General features: G+C 37.2%; 1 protein-coding gene across 7 annotated transcripts; it reads right to left on the bottom strand.

Moving 5' to 3' along the window:
* Positions 1-473: 473 nt before the first annotated feature.
* Positions 474-23,648, bottom strand: LOC306844322 (mediator of RNA polymerase II transcription subunit 25-like). 7 transcript variants are annotated; one of them, XM_079376357.1, is made up of 20 exons: positions 23,444-23,648; positions 22,840-22,980; positions 22,720-22,765; positions 22,511-22,635; positions 22,259-22,357; positions 22,064-22,184; positions 15,203-15,362; positions 14,932-15,053; positions 13,643-13,718; positions 13,311-13,552; positions 13,145-13,231; positions 11,088-11,173; positions 10,934-10,991; positions 9,445-9,552; positions 8,677-8,850; positions 4,855-4,962; positions 4,614-4,685; positions 2,533-2,691; positions 1,168-1,276; positions 475-991 (listed from the first exon to the last, which is right to left on the bottom strand). In XM_079376357.1, the coding sequence occupies exons 2-20, from the start codon at positions 22,962-22,964 to the stop codon at positions 885-887; spliced, it is 2,184 nt and encodes a 727-aa protein (XP_079232483.1). In that variant the 5' UTR covers positions 22,965-22,980; positions 23,444-23,648; the 3' UTR covers positions 475-884. The 7 variants fall into 7 exon arrangements, with proteins under 7 accessions (XP_079232488.1, XP_079232489.1, XP_079232483.1 ...); XM_079376358.1 differs by having other exon boundaries at positions 22,840-23,025; positions 23,444-23,614; XM_079376359.1 differs by lacking the exon at positions 4,614-4,685.
* Between the last annotated feature and the right edge of the window lie 1,238 nt (positions 23,649-24,886).

The following is a 24,886-nucleotide window of genomic DNA, read 5'->3' as shown; positions in this document are numbered from 1 at the left end:
GAGCATTTTGCAACCTATCATTCAGTCTATTTAAGTCACTTGTCCGCTGCTATCACAGCACTACCAGGTTGACACACAAACAAATACTTTGCCTTAAAGGGACAGTCCACCAAAAAAAAAAAGAAATTTCTTTCATCATTTGCTCACTCTTATGTCATTCCAAATATGTATGACTTTTTTTCTGTGGAACACAGAAAAGATATTTTGAAAAATGTTGATGACTAAACAAATTTGGTTACCATTGACTTCCATTGTATGGACAAATATACAATGGATGTCAGTGCAAACTGAAAATGCTTGGTTGATATTTTATCAACACTTTTCAAAGTATTGGGGGATTTTGTGTGCGTGTGTGTTCAGCAGAAGAAACCAAATGCATACAGGTTTGGAATGACATGAGTGTGAGCAATTGATGGCAATTTTTATTTTTGTGGGTGGATTATCACTTTAAGGAAGACCTCAAACACAAAAATTGCTTGAGAAAATTAACTTTATTCATTTTCATAAAACAACATACTAGATTTCAAAAGACAAATTAAGAAAAAGTAAAAGCGATAGAAAGTAAAACTTTCATAAAAATACAATAGTAACCAGTTTCGTTTGATTAATCTTTAGGAGAGAGGTGTAGAGTAATGAAATGCCTTGCTCTTCAGTTCATCTGTATGGACAATCAAGTCACCGCTCTCATGATACGATGATAGGTTTGTGTGTAAATGCATCAACAAATATGCAAGTATGAAAATAAACTCCTGATCTCACTCTAAACACCTCTAATCTTCCCCTATGCACCTGCTTCTAACAAAAAGTAAAAAGAACAGAGCTTAGATGACTCCTGTATTATGTAATGAAACCTCTGAAGCAAAGAATGTTGAGTAAAGCAGTCCTTAGAGAAGGTCCATAAGAATTTCATCCTCCATAATGCTCGACACCGGAGGCATCCCAGGATTCTGTGCGACTGGACCCCGTGGACCTGTAGGGATCATCAGCGGACCTGTGGGAATACAAAACTTATCGCATAAATTTATCTAAGCGGTATAAAAAAAGATTAAACATAAATAGCAGTACAAGCCACAGCAAATAAATGAAATCTCTTACACAATTAACGAGGTCACAGATGTGATAAAAATAAATTGTGCTAATGATACTGTACTGGAAATTAAGCACTACCTTGGTGAGGCTGCCTCCACTGAGGTTGCATCTGAGCGCCCCCTCCTGGTACAGAATGGACCATCTGCTGGATGGGATGCATTCCCTGCATGCCCTGCATCCCACCCTGCTGCAGAGAGAGATTATGGAATATAAAAGCAAGCCGAACTGTGAATGGCACTTTTCATTCCATTGACTTCCATTTTTACTGTATGAATGCAAATGCGGAAGACAGGAAATGCAAGCTCATGCGAATTTTGCTGCGTTTCAAAGTTCAAGCTTGGTGAACTCTTGACCTGTGAATTCATATAACATGAAGACGTGCAACCCATAGATTATTGATGCATCACAATGTGACCTCTTATCTGAATTAAAAGAATGCAAACTTTAAATAAGCTGGACTGCAGTATAGTGGAATAGATTGCATATTTTTATGTATCATATGTTTAATTGTTGAATTAGGAATAATAAATTGAACTATGTTAAGATGCTGCAGTGTGTGGCGTAATATTACAATCTTTGCCGCATCTGTAGAAATTTCATATGCTCAAGTTTTAGTGTGACCGCAGCTTAAAGTGATAGTTCACCCAAAAAATTTTAATTCTGTCATTAATTACTCACCCTCATGTTGTTCCAAACCCATAAGACCTTCCTTCATCTTTGGAACACTCTTCTCTTTAGTTTTTTTGCCTCACATTCATGAGAGTGTGCTAGAAGCGCAAATCCATATCCATATAGAGTACATGTTTACAAATCTCAAAAATGAAGTAAAAAGAGAGCGGGCATACAATGGCAGTTTAAATGCCCTGATAGCGGCTCCATGATGGCCGCAATTTATATACAGTATAATTATGCATTGGTATAATTGCCTGAGAAAGTATCTTGTTTTTATTCCCTTTAGGGTTTCTGTAGTACACGTCATTTCCTTTCAGAACACAATATTGGGATGCGGCGGATTGCGGGAGAGGGGGTGGGGCAAAGAATCATGATGCCGGGTCAACATTGTGATGTCTGTCAGCCATTGGCGAACCTATCGTGAACACACATCAAAGTTGTCATTTTTGTTTTCTTCGCACACAAAAAGTATTCTCATAGCTTCATAAAATTACGTTTGAAGCACTAATGTCACATGGACTATTTTAATGATGTCTTTACTACCTTTCTGGGCCTTGAATGTGGTAGTTGTGTTGCTCTCGGAGTTCATCAAAATTCAGACTATCACCTTTTCAATATATTAGTTTGTGTTTCATAAGAACAGAGGTCTTATGGGTTTGGAACGACATGAGGATGAGTAATTAATTTCACAATTTAAATTTTTTGGGTGAATTGTCCCTTTAAGGAAGTCCTATAGAAGGGCTTCATGTGCAATTCGCTGCACACACTTACAGGTTGTTGGCTGAGGAGGAGACTGCGGAGTTGGGGGTTTGCGCCTGGATTTGGGAGGCGCAACATGCCACCAGGAGGCTGGGCTTGAGCTTGGGCCACCTGATTGGGCGGAGCACCTGTGACCGACGGCTGCTGATTACCTGTTGTGGCTGCTCTCAGCTAATGAAAATCAAAACCACAGTGATGAAGATAGAAAGTAAGTGGACATGAAAAGTGTAAAACACTGTATTACATAAGTGCTAGTTCTGTGTGCGAGTCTCACAGGAGAGAACCGTGAATACAGAGCCACTGTAACTGCGTTAAAGATATTAAAAGGGACATATTCCACACTTTGGAGCATTCTTCCCAGAAGTCCACTTATAATAAAGGCTTCTCACACCAAATACAGTCGTAACTTAGTTTTACATGACCATATTCCATTCTCTTTTTAGTCTCAGCCCACGAACCAATATTCACACAGATATTCAGAGTTTAGTTTGACACAGTTAGGAAAAAGTAAGCACAATTGTTTATTCTATGGATGGAAACCATAGAAAAAAAAAAAAAAGAATGATTCCAGGCTATTTAAAGATGTCTTTTTAGAGGCAGATTAAATGCAGCAACTATGTATAAGAACAAACAGTTTTTGAAAATCTCAACAGCCTCATGTAAAACATGAAACATACACTGGTAACACTGTATGCTTTTCATATTATTAAAAAGATCCAACTCAAGAGACTCACTGATTAGGAAATGTTTTTCAGTGCAATTGGTGTAATCCATCCCATTTCCATATGAATAAGAGTCAATTCTTTTTAGTGAATCCAAATCATAGAGCATGACCAGTGTAGTCCAGTTCCCAAATGAAGGACTCTTCGAGTTGACTCTTTTCAGTTAAACATAACTATACAGTGTGGGCCGGGTGAATCATCTGGGAAATCCGACTACACGGGTCACACTTAGATTCACTAAAAATAACAGACTCATAGTACTGATTTGTACAGGAATAGGATGGATTACACTCGTCACGCTTTAAAGAGAACCGACTTATAAGACTGACTCATTCAGGAATGGGATGGACTACACTCCTTGTACTGTGTTTATGTTGGTTGCCATCTAGCAAGGGGTTACTTAGAATAAGTAGACCTGACTTTATTGTAATGTGACACCACTTTCTTTTTGCACCTTAATCAGGCTGCATCTTTAAGACATCTATATGTAAATGACATCTGTTATGTTTGGCTAACCTCTTTGCATTTGAAATAAGAACTCTACTGCCAATGTGCTGAATACTGAAAAGGTGTTGATTTGTTGATGAAATATAGGTGACCATATCAGTTAATGTGCTCATCAACACTATTATACATTCTGAATTATCCATTTTTGCAGCTTAGTTTTCATATACAGACTAGACTTAAACTACCATTCAAACGTTTGAGGTTAGTAAAAAAATAATAATACTTGGTTACATTTTATTTTAAGGTGTCCTTGTTACAGTGTAATTATACAGTCAAGTACTGAGTAATATTAATTAACTACATGTACTTACTATATGATTAGTGTAATTATGCATAATTTATTGTTATTATAATAATAAATACATGCAATGTGTAACAAGGACACCTTAAAATAAAGTGTTACCTAATACTTTTATTCAGCAAGGATGCATTAAATTGATCGAGATTGATAGTAAAGACTTATGTTTTTAAGATTTCCATTTTAAGCACATGCGGTTCTAAAAATGATTACCGATTCCACAAAAAAAATGTTTTCAACATTGATAATAATAAGAAATGTTTCTTGAGCAGTAAATCAGCATATTAGAATGATTTATGAAGGATCATGTGACACTGAAGACTAGAGTAATGATGCTGAAAATTCAGCTTAGAATTTATTTAATTATATTTCACAATATTACTCTTTTTACTGCATCTAAAAATTGTAGCCTTGGTGAGCATAAGAGACTTCTTTCAGTAATGTCCCCTTTAATACACAACGCCGGTCACAAGATGGAGAAATGGCAGAAAATCAAATTGTGAATCCCTGTGCTTGCAAAAAACATGGTGCCAGCATGCATGCATAATTATGTTTCTGATTCTCACCATGTTGTTCTGCCTCTGCTGGTCCTCCATCAGTGTGACCTGACTGACGGAGGGCAAGCCTACCACCACAGACTGAGGCAGAAAGAGAGGGACAGAGAAGAGGAGACCAGGAGGGTTTAGAACAGCATGCACATTCCATCTCAAGCCGAGGAGAAATAGAAACAGGGTGAGTGCACAGGGCCAGAGACAGAGAGAGAGCAGGGCAGGGGAGAGAGGAGAGGGGGAAGCACTGCTGCTTTACCTGCTGTTGCACGTTGCCATGCGTAACGGGGATGGGGCCTGGCGGTCTGTTGAGGAAGTTCTGATTGGGTGGGACCTGTCCAGGTTGCATCTGAACAGCACTGTTCATCTGAGAAACAGACAAGCGATGGATTAATGACAGAATTAAAGAACAAAGCACGAAAACAGCACAATTAAAACACAAGCACACTTTAAGCACATTTTTCGGTTGTTTCATTTAAGTATCCCAAAATGCTGTTCTGTTCATGAAGGTATATTTGTGTGCAAGTATGTTTTCATTATTGTACATGTTGTCATGCTAGAGTTCACATGGCATGCACATTTTCAAGCGTGTGACCGTATATTTGATTTTGTATGTATGTGCACTCATGTTTGAAAATAATATATTTTTTGGTGCAGTGATTTTTTTTTGTTTCAATACAAGCTAAGCTCAATCAACAGCACTTGTGGCAAAATGTTGAAAACAATTACTTCAAATCAAATCTCTTTAAAATCTCTTCAAATCTCTTTAAAAAAAGAGCCAGGGTTGTGGCAAGCCACTAACAATGGAAGTAAAAGGGGTTAGGTTTGTCATATTTACAGGCATTTTAATGTTTCAGGTGTTCCGTTGTCATTGCAATGAAGTTGAAAAATAGAACCACACAGAAAAGGCTGGTGATTTTTTTTTTTTCACATGAAAATCACGTTAACTATTGAAACAGTACTTATTTATTATTATTATTTTTAAAGTGACTATTTTGGTAATCAACATTTTGTCCAGTGATGCAAAAAAATGTGAAACAACTGCAGATCTGAGGATATGCTTCTTTGAGAATTTATTGTTCCAACTACAAACAATTTATATATGATTTAAAGGTGCACTGGCTCTGAAAACAAAACTAACTAGAGACGAGTCTTTACTTAACTATATACAGTCATGGCCCAAAAAATCGGCACCCTTGGTAAATATGATCAAAGGCGGCTGTGAAAATTTATCTGCATTGTTAATCCTTTTGATCTTTTATTTAAAAAATTCACAAAAATCTAACCTTTCATTGGTTAAGAATTTAAAATGGGGGGAAATATCATTATGAAATCTTTTTCTCAAATACACGTTGGACACAATTATTGGCACCCCTAGAAATTCTTATGAGTAAAATATCTCTGACGTATATTCCCATTCATATTCACAATTTTGAGCACTCCAGGGTGATTATAAACATGAAATTATCCAGCCATGGCTTCCTGTTTCACAGAAATATAAATAGGAGGGAAAACAAAGCCCAAATTCCCTTAATCATCCATCACAATGAGAAAAAATACTATATTTCTGATGTGCAGCAAAAGATAATTGAGCTTCACAAATTAGTGAAGTGGCTTTAAGAAAAGAGCTAGAGCAGTGAAAATTCCCATTTCCAACATCAGGGCAATAATTAAGAATTTCCAATAAACATAAAATGTTACGAAACTGCCTGGAAGAGGACGTGTGTGTATATTGTACTAATGCACGGTGAGGAGGAGAGTTTGAGTGGCTAAAGGACTCTACAAGGACCACAGCTGGAGAATTGCAGAAAATAGTTGAATCGCGGGGTCAGAATACCTTTAAAAAAAAAAAGAAATCGTCAAACAGCACCTACATCACCGCATGTTGTTTGGGAGGGTTTCAAGAAAAATTATCCTCATTCATCCAAAAACAAACTCCAGCATATTCAGTTATCAAACACAACTGGAAATTCAAATGAGACTGGCTTCTATGGTCAGATGAAACTAAAAAAATTAGCTTTTTAGCAGCAAACACTTAAGATGGGTTTGGTGCACACAGGGATAAAAAAGTACCCCATGTGTACAATGAAATATACTGCTGTATTTTTAATGTTGCGGGCCTATATTTCTGCTGGCAGTCCTGGACATCTTGTTTAGACACATGGCATCATGGATTCTATCAAATACCAACAGATAAAAAAATCAATAAGTGACTGACTCTGTTAGAAATCTTATAATGGGCCATGTTTGCAGCCGGACAATAATCCAAACACAAACCTCAAAAACAACACAAAAATGGGTCACTGAGCACAAAACCAAGCTTCTGCTGGCCATTCCAGTCCTTTAACCTGAACCCTGTAGAAAATGAGTGAGGTGAACTGAAGAGAAGAAGCACCAACATGGAGCTGGGAATCTAAAGGGTCTGGAGTGATTCTGGATGAAAGAATGGTCTCTGATCTCTTGTCAGGTGTTCTCTAACCTCATCAGGCATTAATAATAATATTTAAATTAATAATAGTACATAAATATTTAACAAAACAACATAAAGCACTGAGCTGAAGAAAGCATGGGCTGAAACGTCTATTCTTTGGTCTGTTTTTAAGACACTTTGTACTTTTGTCACTTTTGCATATGGAAAATAAAAAAAATATATTTTTGATAGACCTTTTTTGGTCTGATTGAATATTTCCAGTGTGCAGACAATTTCAGCTACCTGTTCGACTAAAACTTCCTCCTTTTTGTTCTATGCACCTGAGAATTCATTGTTTTTTCTTTTTGAGTGCACACAATTCCTGTTTGATGGATAAAATAACAAATACACTCATAAATATGACTCGATGGCATTTTTATAAGAGATATTCTGACTTCACTAGCCTGTAAATCAATCATATTAGGGAGTTTCCTTGTTTTTCTTCATGTAACCAACTTACATACTGCTATAGTCTTATGTTTTTCTGTCTAAAAAAAACAAAACATACAAACACATATTTGCCACCACAAGATTAACTGCTATTGTAGTTAAACAAACACATGCAGGACTCAAGAACACCCCTCAATTTCACATCTCCACACTTCTAAACAAAAACTTTTCAGATCTGGACAAGTCATGTAGATCACCAATTTTGCATTAAAAAGGCTAATTTTGCCAAAAAAGGTGAGCAGTTTAAATATATCACGTGTGCTGTCGGTTGAGCGCTACTATATTCCTCTAAGAATGAAATTCAAGCATTTTTCCGATATGTGACCCTGGAGCACAAAACCAGTCATAAGTAGCACGGGTATATTTGTAGCAATTGCCAACAATACATTGTATGGGTCAAAATGATACATTTTTCTTTTATGCCAAAAATCATAGGATATTAAGGTAAAAAAAAATAAAAAAATCACAGGATATTAAGTCAAAACTATGTTCCATTAAAAATATTTTGTAAATTTCCTACCATAAATATATCAAAACTTTTTTGATTAGTAATATGGATTACTAACAACTTCTTTTGGGCAACTTTAAAGGCGAATTTCTCAACTTTAAAGGTGATTTTTTTTTAAATAGTTGCATCTCAGACAAATATTATCTTAAACCATACATCAATGGAAAGTTTATTTACTCATATTTTTTTATGATGCATAAATCTCAATTAAAAATTTGTGACTTTTTTTTTGGTCCAGGGTCACATATTGTCAAGGTTCTTCATGTCAAGCCATTCTAGAGGAAACCGGTTCTTCATCTCCGGTTTCCTCTAGAATGGCTGGTATGATCCTCAATATCTGGCATGTTGATGCCAACCAGGACATGTGTCAGGGATACAATTTGGCAATGTTTACTTTAACCTTGTATTATGTTACAGGTCCTAAAATAGTTACTGATCAGCAGGCATTTGTTTTAAATTGCCAAATCAATGGGTGTGTTTGAACTCACAATAAAAAAAAAACGTTTTACAGGAACAAAAAGATTGTGCTACTTTAGATATAGATTTCACGTGAGCATTTATTTTGACAATTTTACAGTTTTGTGCTGCTCTGTCTCTTTCATATCAAAAACTGTTTGTTTATAGTGAAAACTACACCATTTCGTGTGACTCACTGAGCGTTGCTGCTGCACTTGTTTGTGGTTAGTGATGACCTGCCGGATGCCATTGACGAATCTGCTCTGGTCATTAGGGATGAGTCCCATGAAGATCCTCTTCTTAGACGAGTACAGCAGCATCAGCACACGCACCTCACAAGGAGCACTGTGTGGGAAGTGTACACAACCAGCCTACACAAACACACACAATATACATCAAACTATGTGCCAATCCACACATCTAGACAGCACACACAACTAGAGTGACTGGAGAGCTGCCTGGGCCTACACGATTATATTTGAAGACAGGATTAAAATTAACTAAGCAGCCGTTTCCCAGACACAGATTGAACCTAAAACTGAATTTAATCAGTGTTAATGGTGATTCACTAATGACAGATCTCTTAGTCTACGTCAAGGGATCTAGCTCCAGGGTAAAGGTTAATTTCAGAGCCCACTTTTTTCAGTGGAAATGCTGGCTGTGTGACTTTTTTTATTAGACTTTTTTCATGGCTAAATATGAAAATCTTTCTGACATTCAAAAGCAGAGGAAGAACTCCACCAAGAGGATGAAGACCATTATTACACACTGTCTATTTCCCATTTGAGACTTTCCCATTTGAGAAAATTTTTGATACTTAAATATAGTATAAAAATATAGATATATGCATAGAGAACATAAAAACTTGGCCTATATGAGAAGGTTCTAGCTTGATTATTAATTTTGAAATGATCGATGTACCTTACAGGAGGAAGTTATGAATATGATTCTGTAATTGTACTCACAAATCCATTGGTCATGATGCGATACAGTCCCTTCAAAGACTCCATATCTTTATTAGTAAACAGAAACTGCACCATACGAGAGTTCCTGAACAGAGGGCCCAGAGTAGTCTATGGAAAGACAACAAGACACAGGGATCACTGCGTTAATAAACTATGTGACCCAGATGTTTGACCAACCACAATTCAGCATGTATATTTGCTGTATAGGATGACACCAACAAAAGTGCAAAAATCTACATTTTAAAGGTAATGCGAGAGTTTAAAATTATACTTTATGCTATAATTTTGTAATTAGAGTATGGTTTTTAACTTAAAGGGATAGTTCACCAAAAATTTAAATTCTGTCATTAATTACTCACCCTCATGTCGTTCCAAACCTGTAAGACCTTCATTTGTCTTCAGAACACAAATTAAGATATTTTTGATGAAATCCAAGAGCTTTCTAACCCTCCATAGACTCACACGATCAAGGCTCAGAAATGCAGCAAGGAGATCGTTAACATAATCCATGTGACATCTGTGGTTCAACCGTAATTTTATAAAGCTATGAGAATACTTTTTGAGTATTCTAATAGCTTTATAAAATTATATTCTCATAGCTTTATAGAGAAAGAAAACAAAAATAATGACTTTTTTTTGCAACGTGTAAGGATCCTTGCTGTCTATGGAGGGTCAGAGAGCCCTCGGAATGCATCAAAAATATCTTAATTTGTGTTCCAACGAAGGTCTTACAGGTTTGGAACGACATGAGGGTAATTAATGACAGAATTAATGACAGAATTTAAATTTTTGGGTGAACTATCCCTTTAAGTATAATTAAAGTTAGTAATTTATGCAAAGAATACAGTCTATGAATGAACATTCTACTCATTTGACAATGAATTTTGCATACTGTGTGCATCAGGGAAGTATTCATAGTCCAGCACGGGGAGGGAAACATAAGTAGAAGGTCAACATGAAAGAAGAGCAGGAGGTCTTGGTGATGGAAACAAAAGGAGGAAGAGTAGAAGAAGAAGAATTTTGAGACAGAAGAGAAAAAGATGATGAGGAAACAGGAGACAAGATGACAATTATGGAGTACAAAAAAGATTGAGAAAGACTCAGGAGAAGAAGAAAATATAGGAGGAAGAGAAAAAAAGATTAATAAAAAGTAGAAATTATGATTTAGGAAGAGGAGAAAAGTAAGGGAATGAAAAGATTAAGGAGGAGGATAAAACAAGAAAAAAATTACAAAAGGAGAAGGAAGAGGAGGAGAAAAATACTGAAGGAGAAGAACAAAAAAGGAAGATGATACAGGAAAAGCAATGATGGTGAGAATAAGGAGGAAATTAAAAAGATGGGGTAGGAAGAGATAAAGGACCAGGGAAAAAGATAATGAAAGAGATAATATAGGAGGAGGAGGAGAACAAGAACAAGAATAAGAATAAGACATCCTTGCTTCCTTCGCAAGCCCAGTAATGTAATACATGATCCTGCAGGAAACATTTACCAGGAGCTGCTGAGGGATGAGCTGCATGATCAGCTTCTGTGGCCACTGGTCTGTATTTCTGAAACAAAAGATGGTGGGAAAAACTTCATCCTCTCTGTGCATCTCTACCATATATTCTACATTATGCAAATATGGGCCAAACGGAGTCACTCACAGATTTTCCCCTTGGCTAACCTGGACCTGGCAGGGCAGGGAGCGTGTAAGTTTTGTGTTGGAGTCCATGGAGGAAGCCTTGGGCTTCTGCGGTGATTGATGGAGACAGAGGGAGAGGTGACAAGGGGAGGGGGGGGGGGGGGGGGGGGGGGAAGGAGAGACAGAATAAGATGAAGAGGTTAACATACAGAGTAGCTGGCGGAGATGGATGGTAGGACTTAAAGCAGGAGGTCTCAGAGAAATATACAACCTGTGTGTGCAACTTCCAGAACAAGAGAGATCGCACTGACAATGGAAGAACTGAAACGTTATCATGTCAATCAAAAGAGTAACTGATGAGAAAATGGACCATTTTAAGAATTTTTGATGGAACCTAATTTTTTCAAGCCATTTAGACCAACTGTTGACTCAGTATATTTCTAAATATTTAAAAATATACCAGTTTTGGACATCTTTACAACAACTACCTTACAGTATCGCTGAAAAAGGCCAGTGTGGAGAAAACGCAGGACTCATCAGATCGTCAGAGTTGTGGCGCAGAATTACTATTGATTTAATTTACACAGCGCAGCTTGGCAGTGTTTGTGTTTGCGAATAGTGTGCGTTGAGCTGTGTGAACTCATCATCCAGACTCTACGACAGGCCTCAACAACTGAGCGTGCCGCCGTGCTTGATAAGCGCACATTGGTTTGCTGGCATGTTATTGACCAGATGGTGATAATGACCATGGCATGTGCATCTGTGTTTTTGTTTCCTGATCATTTGTGTTGACCCTGTGTCAAAACAAAATATTTCAATAGTTGATTGTGCGTTTGGGAACATTCGTTGCTGAGATGATCTTGAGGTCATTGTAGAATAGTCAATAGCGTTTCATTAATCTAAAAAGAAGGCCTCTCCTTCTTTTTCATAAATCAAGAAACATCATTAATCCCATTACAGTCGGTGCAAATGGCACCCCAGGCACAATACCCACGGGTCACCTAACAATACATCACTGAAGCATGGCTAGATAGCTTTACCAGATCAAATCGATCTTTTTCACACGTCTAGAAAAACTACATTTCAGTTGCAGGGGAGTTACGAGAATCTTTCAAAGAGATGAACGGAGATCCCATTTATGTTTCCTTTTCCAGTAGTAAACCCCAAACAAACACTCCCCGCACACCTGGGAGGCGTGTGTAAGACACTATCCATACAATTACATTTTATTCAATTTCCATTTAGCTTTATTTTTATTTCAGTTTTAGTTTCAGTCATTTTTAAAATGATTTATAATTAATATATTATAATTTTTTAAATAATATAATAATTTAAAATTATTTTATTTTAGTTAGTTTCCAAAGCAACATTTCTAATTAAATTTTAGGGTTTTTTGTTGTTGTTTGTTTTATTTTAATGAAGAAAACCATTTTTAATTAGTTTACTTAATATTAACAACACTTGCTTGCAAAGCTTTATTAGCAATGTTTTGGCGACATATTTGGGGACCCTTTAAGGTTTTTACATAATTCTGGGACATTTTCTGTTCTTACTAGTAGTGAACTGTATAGCCCAGAGTAATCGCAATTCAGTATATAAATATTACAGTAGCTGGGTTTCCATCCACAAATTTTATGTATACTGTGTAAAAAATGTAGAAACACCAAAAGATTATATATAAAAAATAAAAAAAAATAAAACAAATGACGACTCACTACAATTACCTTCCAGATCTGTCTGGCACACTGTTAGAACATGCATAAAGTTTGTTTTATCTGTGCTCTCTAAATTATTCAAGAAATGTTCCATTTCTTTTCTCTCTATTTTGTTGTTTTAAACACATGACAATCTGCCTTGAGAACCGTTTATCCCTCGACATTCAGATTTTTCTACATAAATTAACGCTGCAGCTTGAACTACAACATATCTAATGACATTGTTTTCTTTCTATAAAGCAAGAGATTCAAGTGAAGTCCTAATTATAGTTTGTTTTCCAGCAATAAACCACAAAACCCATCTGAAGACGACCATTTTTAGTATGCAAATACTGCTATGACGTCACTAGTATAATTTTCTCACCTCCTGCCATTCTAGAACTCCACTCCATGCTACAATCTTATTGGCAACACCTTGCTGTGCCCCAGCTGGAGGTACAGGTACAGGTGCCTAAAAAACAAGAATATATTGAAATTGTAGGGACTCCAAATAAGTCAGTATTCACAGAAATACATTTCTCAAGTCTGACCATGCCAGGCTGTGTTGTTGGCGGCGTCTGCTGATTGGTTGGCTGTGGCTGAGGGGCCCGAGGAGGTTGCTGGTTGGGTGCAGGTGGACCTTGTGGTGGGACTTGTGGTTGCTGTGGTGGCTGCTGAGGTGGAACTTGTTGCTGCGTTAACAATGGCGGTGACACTGTGGTAACTGTAGATAGGTTGGGTTTACCTCCTGATGCGAGTGACTGGCTGAAGGGAGCATTTTGCATTTGAGGAACTGCGAACAAACAAAAACAACAAAGAAAATGGTGGAAAATATAGTGAAACAGCAGAAGATTCAAGAATACAGGGACACAATTTGACTCACATCGGCTCTTTTGCTGGTGAGTGGCTGCATCTAGCACCTTCTGTGCTTCATCATGGGCTGCCTTTAGAGAGGGATTCTTTAGCAAGAGAGAGAGTGTGTATGCAACAGAGAGAGACAACATTCATGAGATCTCATCATTAGTGTGCACAGCCTTGCTTGAAAACAAAGCCAGTTCCTTCCACCAAATACAAATGCATTCATGCACATCTCATCTGCCACTTAGATCTATTCAAATGAGTTTATAAAAACAGTTAGTCTTAATCTTAAGAATCAAAATGAGGCTCTGTATGCTGAAAATTACCAATAATGTGCCTCCAATTAAGAACAGAAAGGTTCAGAATGAGCAGACCGAGATTAGCCTGTTATTGAGAGAAGTGCTCTGATTACTCTACATCACCGAAGCAGTGAGATAGCAGGGTCCAAAATTAACCTTTTACCTCACCTGCCAATGGTAAGTGAACTGCTCATTAAAACATGCATATATTTTTGTTTTTCCTTTTTGTCCCCATTTTTCCTGTGGCAAACCCATTATATACAATTTCTCTGCTCTGACTCAGCTTTTCATTAGGCCTATATGTCTTTATATATTGTTTTCATGTGACTACAGCAGACAATATCCTAAAATGCTTTACCATTTTTGTATAATTTTAATCCCATAAAGCTTTAATATCTCACAAAAAAAAATATCCCATCCAAAGTTTAATTTATTAATATAATTTATTTATACAGGCCTATTGTTTTAGAATCTGACACCTAAGAAACTAGTTTTGTGAAATGTTTTGCTTGAAAGGAGTTTCATGTAAATATATACACTGCCATTCAAAAGTCTGAGGTCAGTAAGATTATTTTATGGTTTTGAAAGTCTCATGTGCTCACCAAGGCTGCATTTATTTAATCAAAATATAGCAAAAACAGCAATATAATTATATATTTTAAAATGTAAATTATTATAGTGTTGCCAAAGCTGAATTTTGAGTAGCCATAACTCCAGGCTTCAGTGTCACGTGATCTTTCAGAAATTATTCTAATTGACTGATTTGGTGATGAAAACAGCTGTGCTGCTTAATGTTTGTCGCAACCATGATACATTAAATGAATGTTCAAAGAACAGCACTGATTTCAAAACAGAAATCCTTCACAAAATAAATGTCTGCACTGCCACTTTTGAACAATTTAATGAATCCTTGCTGAATACAAGTATTTATTTTGGGGGGGGGGATATATTGACCTTAAACAATAGTGTATATGTAATGAATTTATATAATTCTATTAATTCCATTAGCACACACCTGGTATGAAAGGGTAGGAGGAGGAGTCTGGGTTACTGCGCCCAAAGACTGGGACACTGGCAAAGACGGAAGTGGCAAGACAGGTTTAAGGGAGACTGCACCAGAACCTCCTCCAGGACCAACTGGACACACACAGATGAAACAGAAAGCATTAATCAGAGCAAATCTAACAATACAATAAAGTGCTACTTTATTCTCACATCTGCTGTTAAGCTGTTGATGTTATATCACTGCACATTCACAAACATATCAGGTCAAGTGTCTTTCTTACCAGGAAGTGCAATGCCCCTGACTAACACCATGTGAAAGGGGTCTTGACTGTAGTCTGGGTGTGAGGATTCTGGTGCACCTGCTACAGAGGATGCTCTTTCAAAAAGAGATTGAAGCGCTGGAAGTTTCCGTGGAGCAATTACAGAAAAATGGATCCCTCGCTACAGCCAAAAAAATAAATAATAATAATAATAATTTAATTAACTGCATATCAGAAACATACATCAGCTTTTATACATACTGTAAATGGCACAGTTCACAGTCCTGCAAATTTGGCAGGACATCACAGTGAGAAAAAAATAATATAGCACATAATATTGTAGACTATGCTGGTATCAACCAGCATGATCAGCATCAAGGCAAATACATTATACTGTCTCACCAGGGTTTTGCTATTCTGTGATCACTGCTTGCATGTTTATGCATTATTAGGATATAAAGGATCTTTGTGCAAGGGCAGTCCGTAATAATAGTACCCTGTACCTTCGACCAGATGGTAATAACTCATATTCACCATAAAGTGGATGTAATGCATCCCGAAGAATTGCATGGCTTTTCCTTGCAGCTCGAAATTCACATAGTTTTATCATACTATGCTGTTGTTTACCTGCAATCTTACTGGCCATATTAACAATTTTATTTAGTTTGTACAAGCAACAAAGCTGAAAGTCAAAATACTCTCCACAAATGAACGATAGAATAGAGCCAACAAATATGTATCCACACCAAACTGTCGAAGCTTACGCATGAAATACAATCGCTGCAACCCTTTCTTATAACAGCTGCAGGATTTACATCCCATGTCAGTTTTTCGTCAATGACTGTCCCTAGATATTTTATTTGTATAAAGGGTAAATAACACTGTAGAGATAGTACTTCCCTGTGGGGCTCCTGTGTTGGTAACAATAGGGGAAGACAAAACAGAGTTTACCCTACCACACTGTACTCTATTAGTCAAAAAAGACTCAACCCATCTAATGAGTCTACTATTCACACCCAGCTTAAACAATCTTTCCATTAGAATATGTGGTCGTATAGCATTAAATGGAAATGAGAAATCTATAAACATAAAACGGGTTGATCAAGATGACTATAAAGTCTATGCAGCATATAAAAGAGGCCATCTTCCGTGCTCCTCCCACTCCTATATGCAAATTGTAAAGGATCAAATTTGTTTCACACATCAGAAAGAACGCATTCTAAGACTATTTTTTCAAAACTCTTCATGACAATAGACGTCAAAGCTAGAGGTCGAACGATATGGGTTTTTCTCTGGCTGATGCAGATGCCGATGCCGATATTTAGAAATCAGGGCAGCCGATGGCCGATATATGATGCCGATTTTTTTGGCCGATTTTCTTTCCTTCTTTTTTCCCATCATCTCATAAAATCTAAGTCAAGTAATAAGAAGTAAAGTGATACATAAAATTGCTTAAATTAAACATTTATGAAACAAAACTAGCCTCTCCAATCAGTGCACTTGTATAATTTAAATAAAAAATAATGTATACATTAAATAAATACACAACGGGTAATCAAAAATCTAGGAAAAAAAGTTTTTTTGTGCACAAAAACTTACATAAATAAAATAAATAATATAATAAATAAAATAAACAAGAGTAGTGTTACACAGTAGCACCCAGCAGCATTTCTTAATTTTTGGTCTGAAGTGAACAAAAATATATACAACACCTGAACTTCACTTGAACACTTGTTCTGAGTCTGAACACTACTTATCATTTTAAAGTAAAACAAAGTGCTCAAGTGATCAACAACAGTCAACAAAAACAAAAATGTGTAAATGCACATAAACAGTAATGCTTAGACACAGCAACTAAGTCTATTTAGCACCTGAACACAGTATATTTAACACATGAACTTCTCTTGAACCCTTGTTCTAACTACCTATGCACTCTACAACAACAAGTAATCAACAACAGATAATGGCCATTACTGAGGGAACAAAAAGTTCCCTCTAGTTCCCTTAGTTTTAGCTCCAGTTTCAGTCTCTTCTTCACCCCACCCATCCATCACTTAAGTTCTTAGCACTGCCAGTTTAAGAGCTGCAGGTTGTAGTTCAGGAAACACAGCCTCTCTGCATTTTCTCCTGTGAGCCTGCTCCTCTTCTTCTCATACATGATCCCAATCTCACTGAATACTCTTTCAATGGGAACAGAGGAGGGAGGTGGAGAGAGGAATTTTCTTGCCAGTGGTGCAAGGTGGCACAGGCGGAATACATTCTGTTTCCACCATTCCAGTGGCATGCCAGTCTGTCTGTCAATTTATGGCTCACGGAGGCACTGGTCCAACTGCTCAGATGTAATGCTCATCACTTTCTTCAGTAGGAGTTCCATGAACCCCCAAAATGTTTGCATACATTTTCTCAAGAAAACTAGAGGGACCAGGTTCCTCTACTTCCACCCTTGTCCGTTTCGGTTCTGATCCTTCGTCTCCACCGGTGGCTCCTTTTTGTTGTTTGGACACAATGGCGTGTTCTTCTTGCAGCCAAGTTTTTGCTTTGCTCAGTGTATCCACTGCAAAGACATGACCCTTGTACTGAGGAACAAGCAGTGTTGCCAGCACCAAACATTTGGTCTCCTCCATCTTTGCATATTGTCTATCCAAGCTTTGAGTGTTTTGATCCCCCTTGTGGTGGGACCCTCTGCCTGAAGTACCATCTTCAGCACAGCGATGCTTGGGATGATGCAGGAGATAGAGGCCCCTGCCTTGCTCATCTCAAAAGACACTTCCTCAATAGGGTCCAGTCTATCAATCAAATCTGAGACGATATCCTATTGTTCTGCAGCTAGTGTGGCAATCTTGCCATGTTCTCCTGCATACAGGTTCAGGGCATGCTTCTGCTCCAGCATCCTCTGCAACATATGTAACGTGGAGTTCCAGCGGGTGGGAACATCTTGAATGATGCTGTGCTGGGCGAGGCCAAGATCTTTTTGAATGCCTCTCAGACGCTGTTTTGCGAGGACAGAGTGGCTAAAGTGGGTAGCACATGTCTTTAACTTGGCAATGCAATCCCCTACTACTCGCTGACTGCTGATGCCATCCTTCACCACAAGCTGCAATGTGTGTGCACTGCAACTTAAATCTGGTATATCTGCCAGTCTGAGGCCTTTAATGATATTTGCACCACTGTTTCGCAGAACAAGCACAACTCTGTCTTGGTTGATGCCCCAATCATTCAGCATGCTAAGGAACACCTCGCTGATGTAGTTCCCAGTATGGGAGCCAGACATGGCCTTGACATTTAGGACTACCTGTTTCCTTTGCCAGTTACTGTCTATGAAATGACATGTTAGGCTCATTAATGATTCAGCTTCTCCAGACCAACAGTCTGTGGTGAAGGACAAATAGTGGCCAGCATTTTCTGATGCAATTAGTGTCTTAATTCGCTGTTCATCCTTTTTGTACACACTGTCCAACATGTCTGTGCGGTAGTATTTTTCACTTTTGATGGTATATCTTGGTTGTACTGCTGTCAGCAAGCGCTGGAAGCCAATATCTGAAACAACTGTAAAGGGCTGGTTGTCTGTATCAATCATTTCTGTGATAAGGGTATCAATTTTTTTGGACCGGGAATCAGTATTTTGCCATTTCCTTTGAGAATCAAACATCTGTACTACAGTGGGCTGAAGTAAGTTGGCTGCAATAGCAGCTGCATCTTGTTTCTCCTTCTGCGCGTCTTTATAAGCTTGGAAGTGGTGGACTTTCAGATGATTCCACATGTTTGTGGTATTTTTAGTCTTTCCTTTTTTCTGCTCCCATGCTCAGCAATTTCTGGCAGATATTGCACTTGGCCTTCCCTGATGTTGGCTGAGAGAAATATTGCCATACTGGGTTTGATTTCTGTTCAGCCATCAGACTGTAATTATTAAAAAAGAAAAAAAAGAAAATACAAGATTTTAAAGTCAACTTTTCTATTATTACATTTTTCCATGCACATCACAATATCATTAATATGTTTTGGGAAAAAATTGTTCTGAAGAATGCTTTGTTTTATGCTTTATGTTTGCTGACAGACACTGTTATAATAAAATAGTTCTCAAGAGTTCTCACACTCTCCAGAATGTAGAAGAAATTACACAATTTATTTGACATTTCAATGCATCAGTTAACGTTTATCGTTAGATAATAGACCGTTATACTGTAATTGCAGTTAGATAATGTGAGAAACACCTTAATAGCGACCATAACCAGATGCTACTTTCTGCAATTTTTTTCAGAGTTTTGCTGAATGCAATTGGTTGCCTTCTGTTTTTTTACACATTATTTAAACTTTTTTTATTGGGTTAAATTCCATATTTGCTTGTCTTTTGTAATATTCACCAATGTTGTATGCTTATGTGAATTATAAATGCTCTCTACTTATACCCATTCAAACATACTGACAGCGCGGAGTTAAGAGCTCCATAATCCACGTGACAGCGTGTCGCAGTTCTTTGGAAACTCGCCACTGCTTTCACAGGGATGTTCATTTTAACTGGTTAACCGACCGTAAGAATTTTGACCGATTAATACAATCAGTTAAACGGTTTTTTTTTTCAGTAATTTATCAAAATATTAAAAAAGGTTTGCTGCATGGTTAAAATATGCTATGCGTATAAAAAAAATGTGTTTTTTAGAGAGAGAGAGAGAAAAGTCACATATAAGTCGCATTTTATTATTTCATTCAGAAATAGGCCAAATGCCGACGCGAAATGTTTACAAACATTATAATAAACACTGTAAACATAGCTAGGCTATTTTAGTTCCCCTAACTCCACAACAAATTCTTTCAATTAACAGTATTTAGAAAAAGAACAAGAATTAATAATATAAGAAGCTATACAAGAAGCTAGCTATAAACGACAAGCCAAAATGAATTAATTTAGACTAAAACGAAACTGAAACCAACGTTGGGTCTCTCATTCGACACAAAATCAATGCCAAAATATTATTTATTATGTACTTCACTCGCGTTCCAATATCCACGTAAAATGTTTTGCATAACATCACGGGTACGGTGATAACGCTTAACGGCACAGATTTGACTACATATTTAAACTGAGCAGTGTGTTTTTTCCCATATGTTTGACTGGCTGTATTTTATTATGATAATGAACATGCTGCATTATTGTCAAGGTAGCAAAGCTTAACTGTGTGCGCGCATGTGCCATCGTTAGCTGAAGTTGTGTGTGAACACCGCATGGCTGCAGAGTATGAGTGGCTCTGTCTCACACGCGGCCTCAGAGGGAGAAATATTCTCCAGTACAGAAACAGAATTGATAACATCGGAGCTTATCTATACAATGCAGGCTACAATAATAATTTAGCCGCTCGGCTCGTTACGAGGTTTTGGTACCAGTGCTTAAATGTAATGTTAGCCTAAACTAGAGCTGGTTGAAGACTCCTTAACTATACTGTTCCAAAAAGTTACTCACATGCTTTTTCCAAATGTTATTCTCATTCTCTCTCCAAAAGTAGCGTCATATTTAACCAATGAAATACAAGGCTAGATTAAGAACGAAGGATAATAACTTAAGTCTTACCGTTTTCTTGGGGAGTTACCAGGTAGTTCTCTCTTCAAAAAGTTAGCAGGCAGAGGGGGACATCACAGGGTTATCCGTTGTGCCAGTGGAATGGCAATCTGCTTGTCACACGAGGCAGCGTCACGTATTGCTTGCAGACGTGCCTGTATATTAATCGGCCTACTTTACAGCAAAATCGGCCGATGCCGATTAATTAAAAAATGCCAAAAATTAGCCTATTAATCGGCCGGACGATCAATCGGTCGACCTCTAGTCAAAGCTACCGGACGGTAATCATTTAAAACAGCTGGTTTTGATATTTTTGGCACAGGCACTATAAATGAAAATTTCCAGGCAGTGGGTACATAGCAAGTATCCACAGACACTTGAAACAGATGACTGTAAATAACACTAAGCTCCTCCCCACACTCCCTTTTTGAGTAATTAACTCTAATAACATAAGTAAGATTAATTTTTAATGAGCAGAAAAGAATGCATGTCACACCTCTGTTTATCAATCTGCACTGGCTACCAATAGCTGCTCGCATGAAATTCAAAGCATTAATGTTTGCCTACAAAACCACCACTGGCTCTGCACCTCTTTACCTAAATTCAGTTCTCAGACCTATGTACTCTCTAGAAGCTTATGTTCTTCAAGTAAACGTTGCTTTATTGTGCCATCCCAAAGAGGCACAAAATCACTTTCACAGACTTAAATGAACTGTTCCCACCTGGTGGAATGACCTGCCCAACTCAATCCGAGTCCTTAGCCATCTTCAAGAAACGGCTAAAAACACATCTCTTCCATCTTTATTTGACCCTCTAACCCTAGCACTCTCTTTTCTTTAAAAGAAAAAAAACTTGTCCCTTTTAGGCTTGCACTCTATTCATTTACTGTTTGTTTTCTTAAAAAAAAAAAAACACTAGTTTTTCTAATCTTTTTGTATTCTAGCTATTTGTTTTCTTTTTATTTATTATACAATTAACAAAAGCAAAAAAGGCCTCTAACACTAGCTTGCTCTATTCTTTTTCTATTCTATCTGTTTTCTTTTTATTTATTATATAATTTCAAAACAAACCTTGCTACGTGTACTGCTTTAGCTAACTGAGACTTGTCATAGCACTTGCATATTATTGCTCTTTTGTTGATTTTGATTGCTTCCATTGTCCTTATTTGTAAATCGCTTTGGATAAAAGCATCTGCTAAATTACTAAATGTAAATGTAAGTACATCAAGATTATTGATGGGTTTTCACTGCAAAATGACACAAATATCTTTTATCGTTACAGCAGAACTCTGACAGACATATCTGATAAAAAGTAGATCAGTGCAGACTCACGTCACGTATGATCTGGACCAGGCTGTCTGCGGTGCAGCCCGTATAGCTGACGCTCTCCACAGCCGGTAGTAAGTACGGAGGAGAATTACACAGCAACACGCAAACCTTGTGGGTCTGACCGCTGCATAGAGAAACAATGAGAACACGTATACAACCACACACTTTTGATTACACAGAACAAGTTAAAGAACTCACATTTGCTCCCTCATCTTTTTGAAGTCATCAAAAAGCTGCAGGGCCACAGAAAGACCCTCAGCTATGAGACTGCAGCTCTCTGCCCCACCTCCCATGAATCTGCGCAGAAAGCATCAGTGTAAGAGTTGAAATTCTCAGAATTTAAAACATGAAAATCTTCAAAGCAGACAATACACTCATAAACTAGCAGCTCATCTAAACAAGCAAAAGCACACTTTTATCTCAGACTTTCTATCGTGGAGCAGCTCTTACCGAATGCTGTCAATCCAAGAGACAAACTCAAAAGCGGAGCTGGTGGGAGCGTGGCACTGGACGTAGGATTCTGGAGCACAATCCACTGTGTTGAAGACCACCAGTCCATATTGAGTGCCACCATACTATAAAAAAGCAAAAATATTATCAGATGTTGAAATGACAGCACTAATGTAAAGAGCAGGTTTAAACGGATTCATCCAACTCACATCTCCTCCAAAATCTGTTTCGGCAGGTGGTCCTCCATTAAAATACCTGTGATCACACAAGGTAGGTCAGTACAGCAGTATAACAAATGTCAGCGTGAAAAAACAGGTGAAGACTCTTACTCTATAGTCGGTAGTATGTAATTCTTCTGAAGTGATTCAAAATATGGACCAAGGTTTGCAGTTCCCTCTATGACAAACACCACATCTGACACCTGATTCAACCCAGACTTGGACGTCGGGTCCATATGGGTCGCCTTGTGTCTGCAACCAAGGCAGGCGTTAGTTCAATATCATACGGAACGTCTGCTGTAATTAAATAATAAAATAAGTAATAATACAGAAATAATGTGGTGTACGCCCACTTAACCTTTACTGTGACTGAAGTGTTATTTGCTGTATTTTATTATCTATTGTAACGTCTCTGTTCTAAAAGCAAGAATACCGAACCATGACATATACATACTGGCTGTGTCTAAATACCAAGAAAAACGCCAACAAATACATTTCTGAATGATTCAGTCCGTGCCAAAGATGCCTGACAGAGACATTTTTCTCCATTCTCACTCTATCAAACATTAACTCCATAGATAACGATAATGCAAATACAAATAAATGAAAACATAAAATGTGAATAAGATCAAGTTTAACATTAAGTTACACATACAAGTCTTAGCATGTTTGTTAGCCGTTATCCTCGAATGCTAATTTATCTCGTGTGTCTTACCTGCTAGTATTAATAGAACTGACTTCTAATGAGAATAAAACGGACTGATACAGTCATTTGTCTTGATTATATCCAAACCAGCCGTCTTAAGTTGTATTATGAAAGCTTCAGATAAACGTTAATGCAGACCGTGATGACAACTAATTTATGAATTTACGCTCGGCAATCGACAACACGATCTGGTCGTAGATCTGGGAACTGGACTGGGTTGGTGAATCGATTTATGAGTGATCGATTTTTGTGCCAAAAGTACGTCAATTTCAAACCCACCTAAAATATAACTATGATCCATCCATGCATCAGTTTACACCGCTTGTTATGGTCGCAGGAATGCGTAAATGTCCAGTAAATCACCTCTAAACTAAACATAGCCTAGGCATTATTGTGTTTGCCTAAGGAAATAAATGTATGCTTGTGAAAGTAATATAATAATAATAATAAGGTATGGAGATTTTGTTATCATCATCATCATAATGTTTTAATCTTAAATGGATCCTATAGTGTATGTTTAGTTTCTTTATTATTTAGTTTTAATTTCCGGTTTTCTTATTTTTTTATATAGCGGTCTTCAATCTTATGTTATCTTCAATCTTATGTTATCTTCAATCTTATGTTACAATATTGTATTTTATATGGTTTAAGTACTTGGTGCTTTTTGTATATATATTTTTTCCATTGTATTTATTATTACTATTATTATTAAAGGGCTGCTAAAAGGGGTTACGTTATTGTAGGCTACATAAATATAGAATAGGCTATATTTAAAATCTTATTGAAACAATCCTTTATTGAAACATATGTTATCATTTTTATATTTATTATCATTATTATTATTATTATTATTATAGGGCTGCTAAAAACATCAATGTACTTAAATAATAGGCTATATTTAAAATCGTATTGAAACAATCTATTATTGAAACGTAGCCTATGTTATTATTATTATTATTATGATTATTTGGGACAACGGGTTTTCTAAACTTAAGAGTAAACAGTAGATGTCACTAAAGTCAAGCAACCAAAAAAAAAGAAAAAAAAGAAAAAGCAAAGGCTATAGAAACAACACTGTATAGGCCTAACTTTACTATTTTCTTGAGCAATCACATTGTACATGGACTGTCTCTAAGTTACTGTCCTATTTATACTTTATGTTATAGTATCAGTTCAGTCTCTCCTCTGTACTTAACTGAATATCAGAAAGGAGGAGACGGGTAAGTTATTGAAGAAAGAATTATGTTTTTAGGTCGGCGTGCAACCTGTTTCCTGTCCTCGTTGCTCTTTACTGCAAGAATGTGCATAATTACTCAGACGGCCCCAAGCGACCCAGCCTGCTGTCAAATAAGAACAGTGTACCGCAAGCTAAGTGGCCCTGAGGCTCGCTCGTTCTCTCTCCTTCCAACAATAGAATCTACTCTCCAGCGAGCAACAGAGAGCATCAAGTTC

The sequence above is a fragment of the Barbus barbus genome (assembly GCF_936440315.1).
Source record: "Barbus barbus genome assembly, chromosome: 3".
NCBI classification, from domain to species: Eukaryota; Metazoa; Chordata; class Actinopteri; order Cypriniformes; family Cyprinidae; genus Barbus; species Barbus barbus.
Note: the sequence above shows the minus strand (reverse complement) of the source record. Positions and strands in the feature narration are given on the sequence as shown.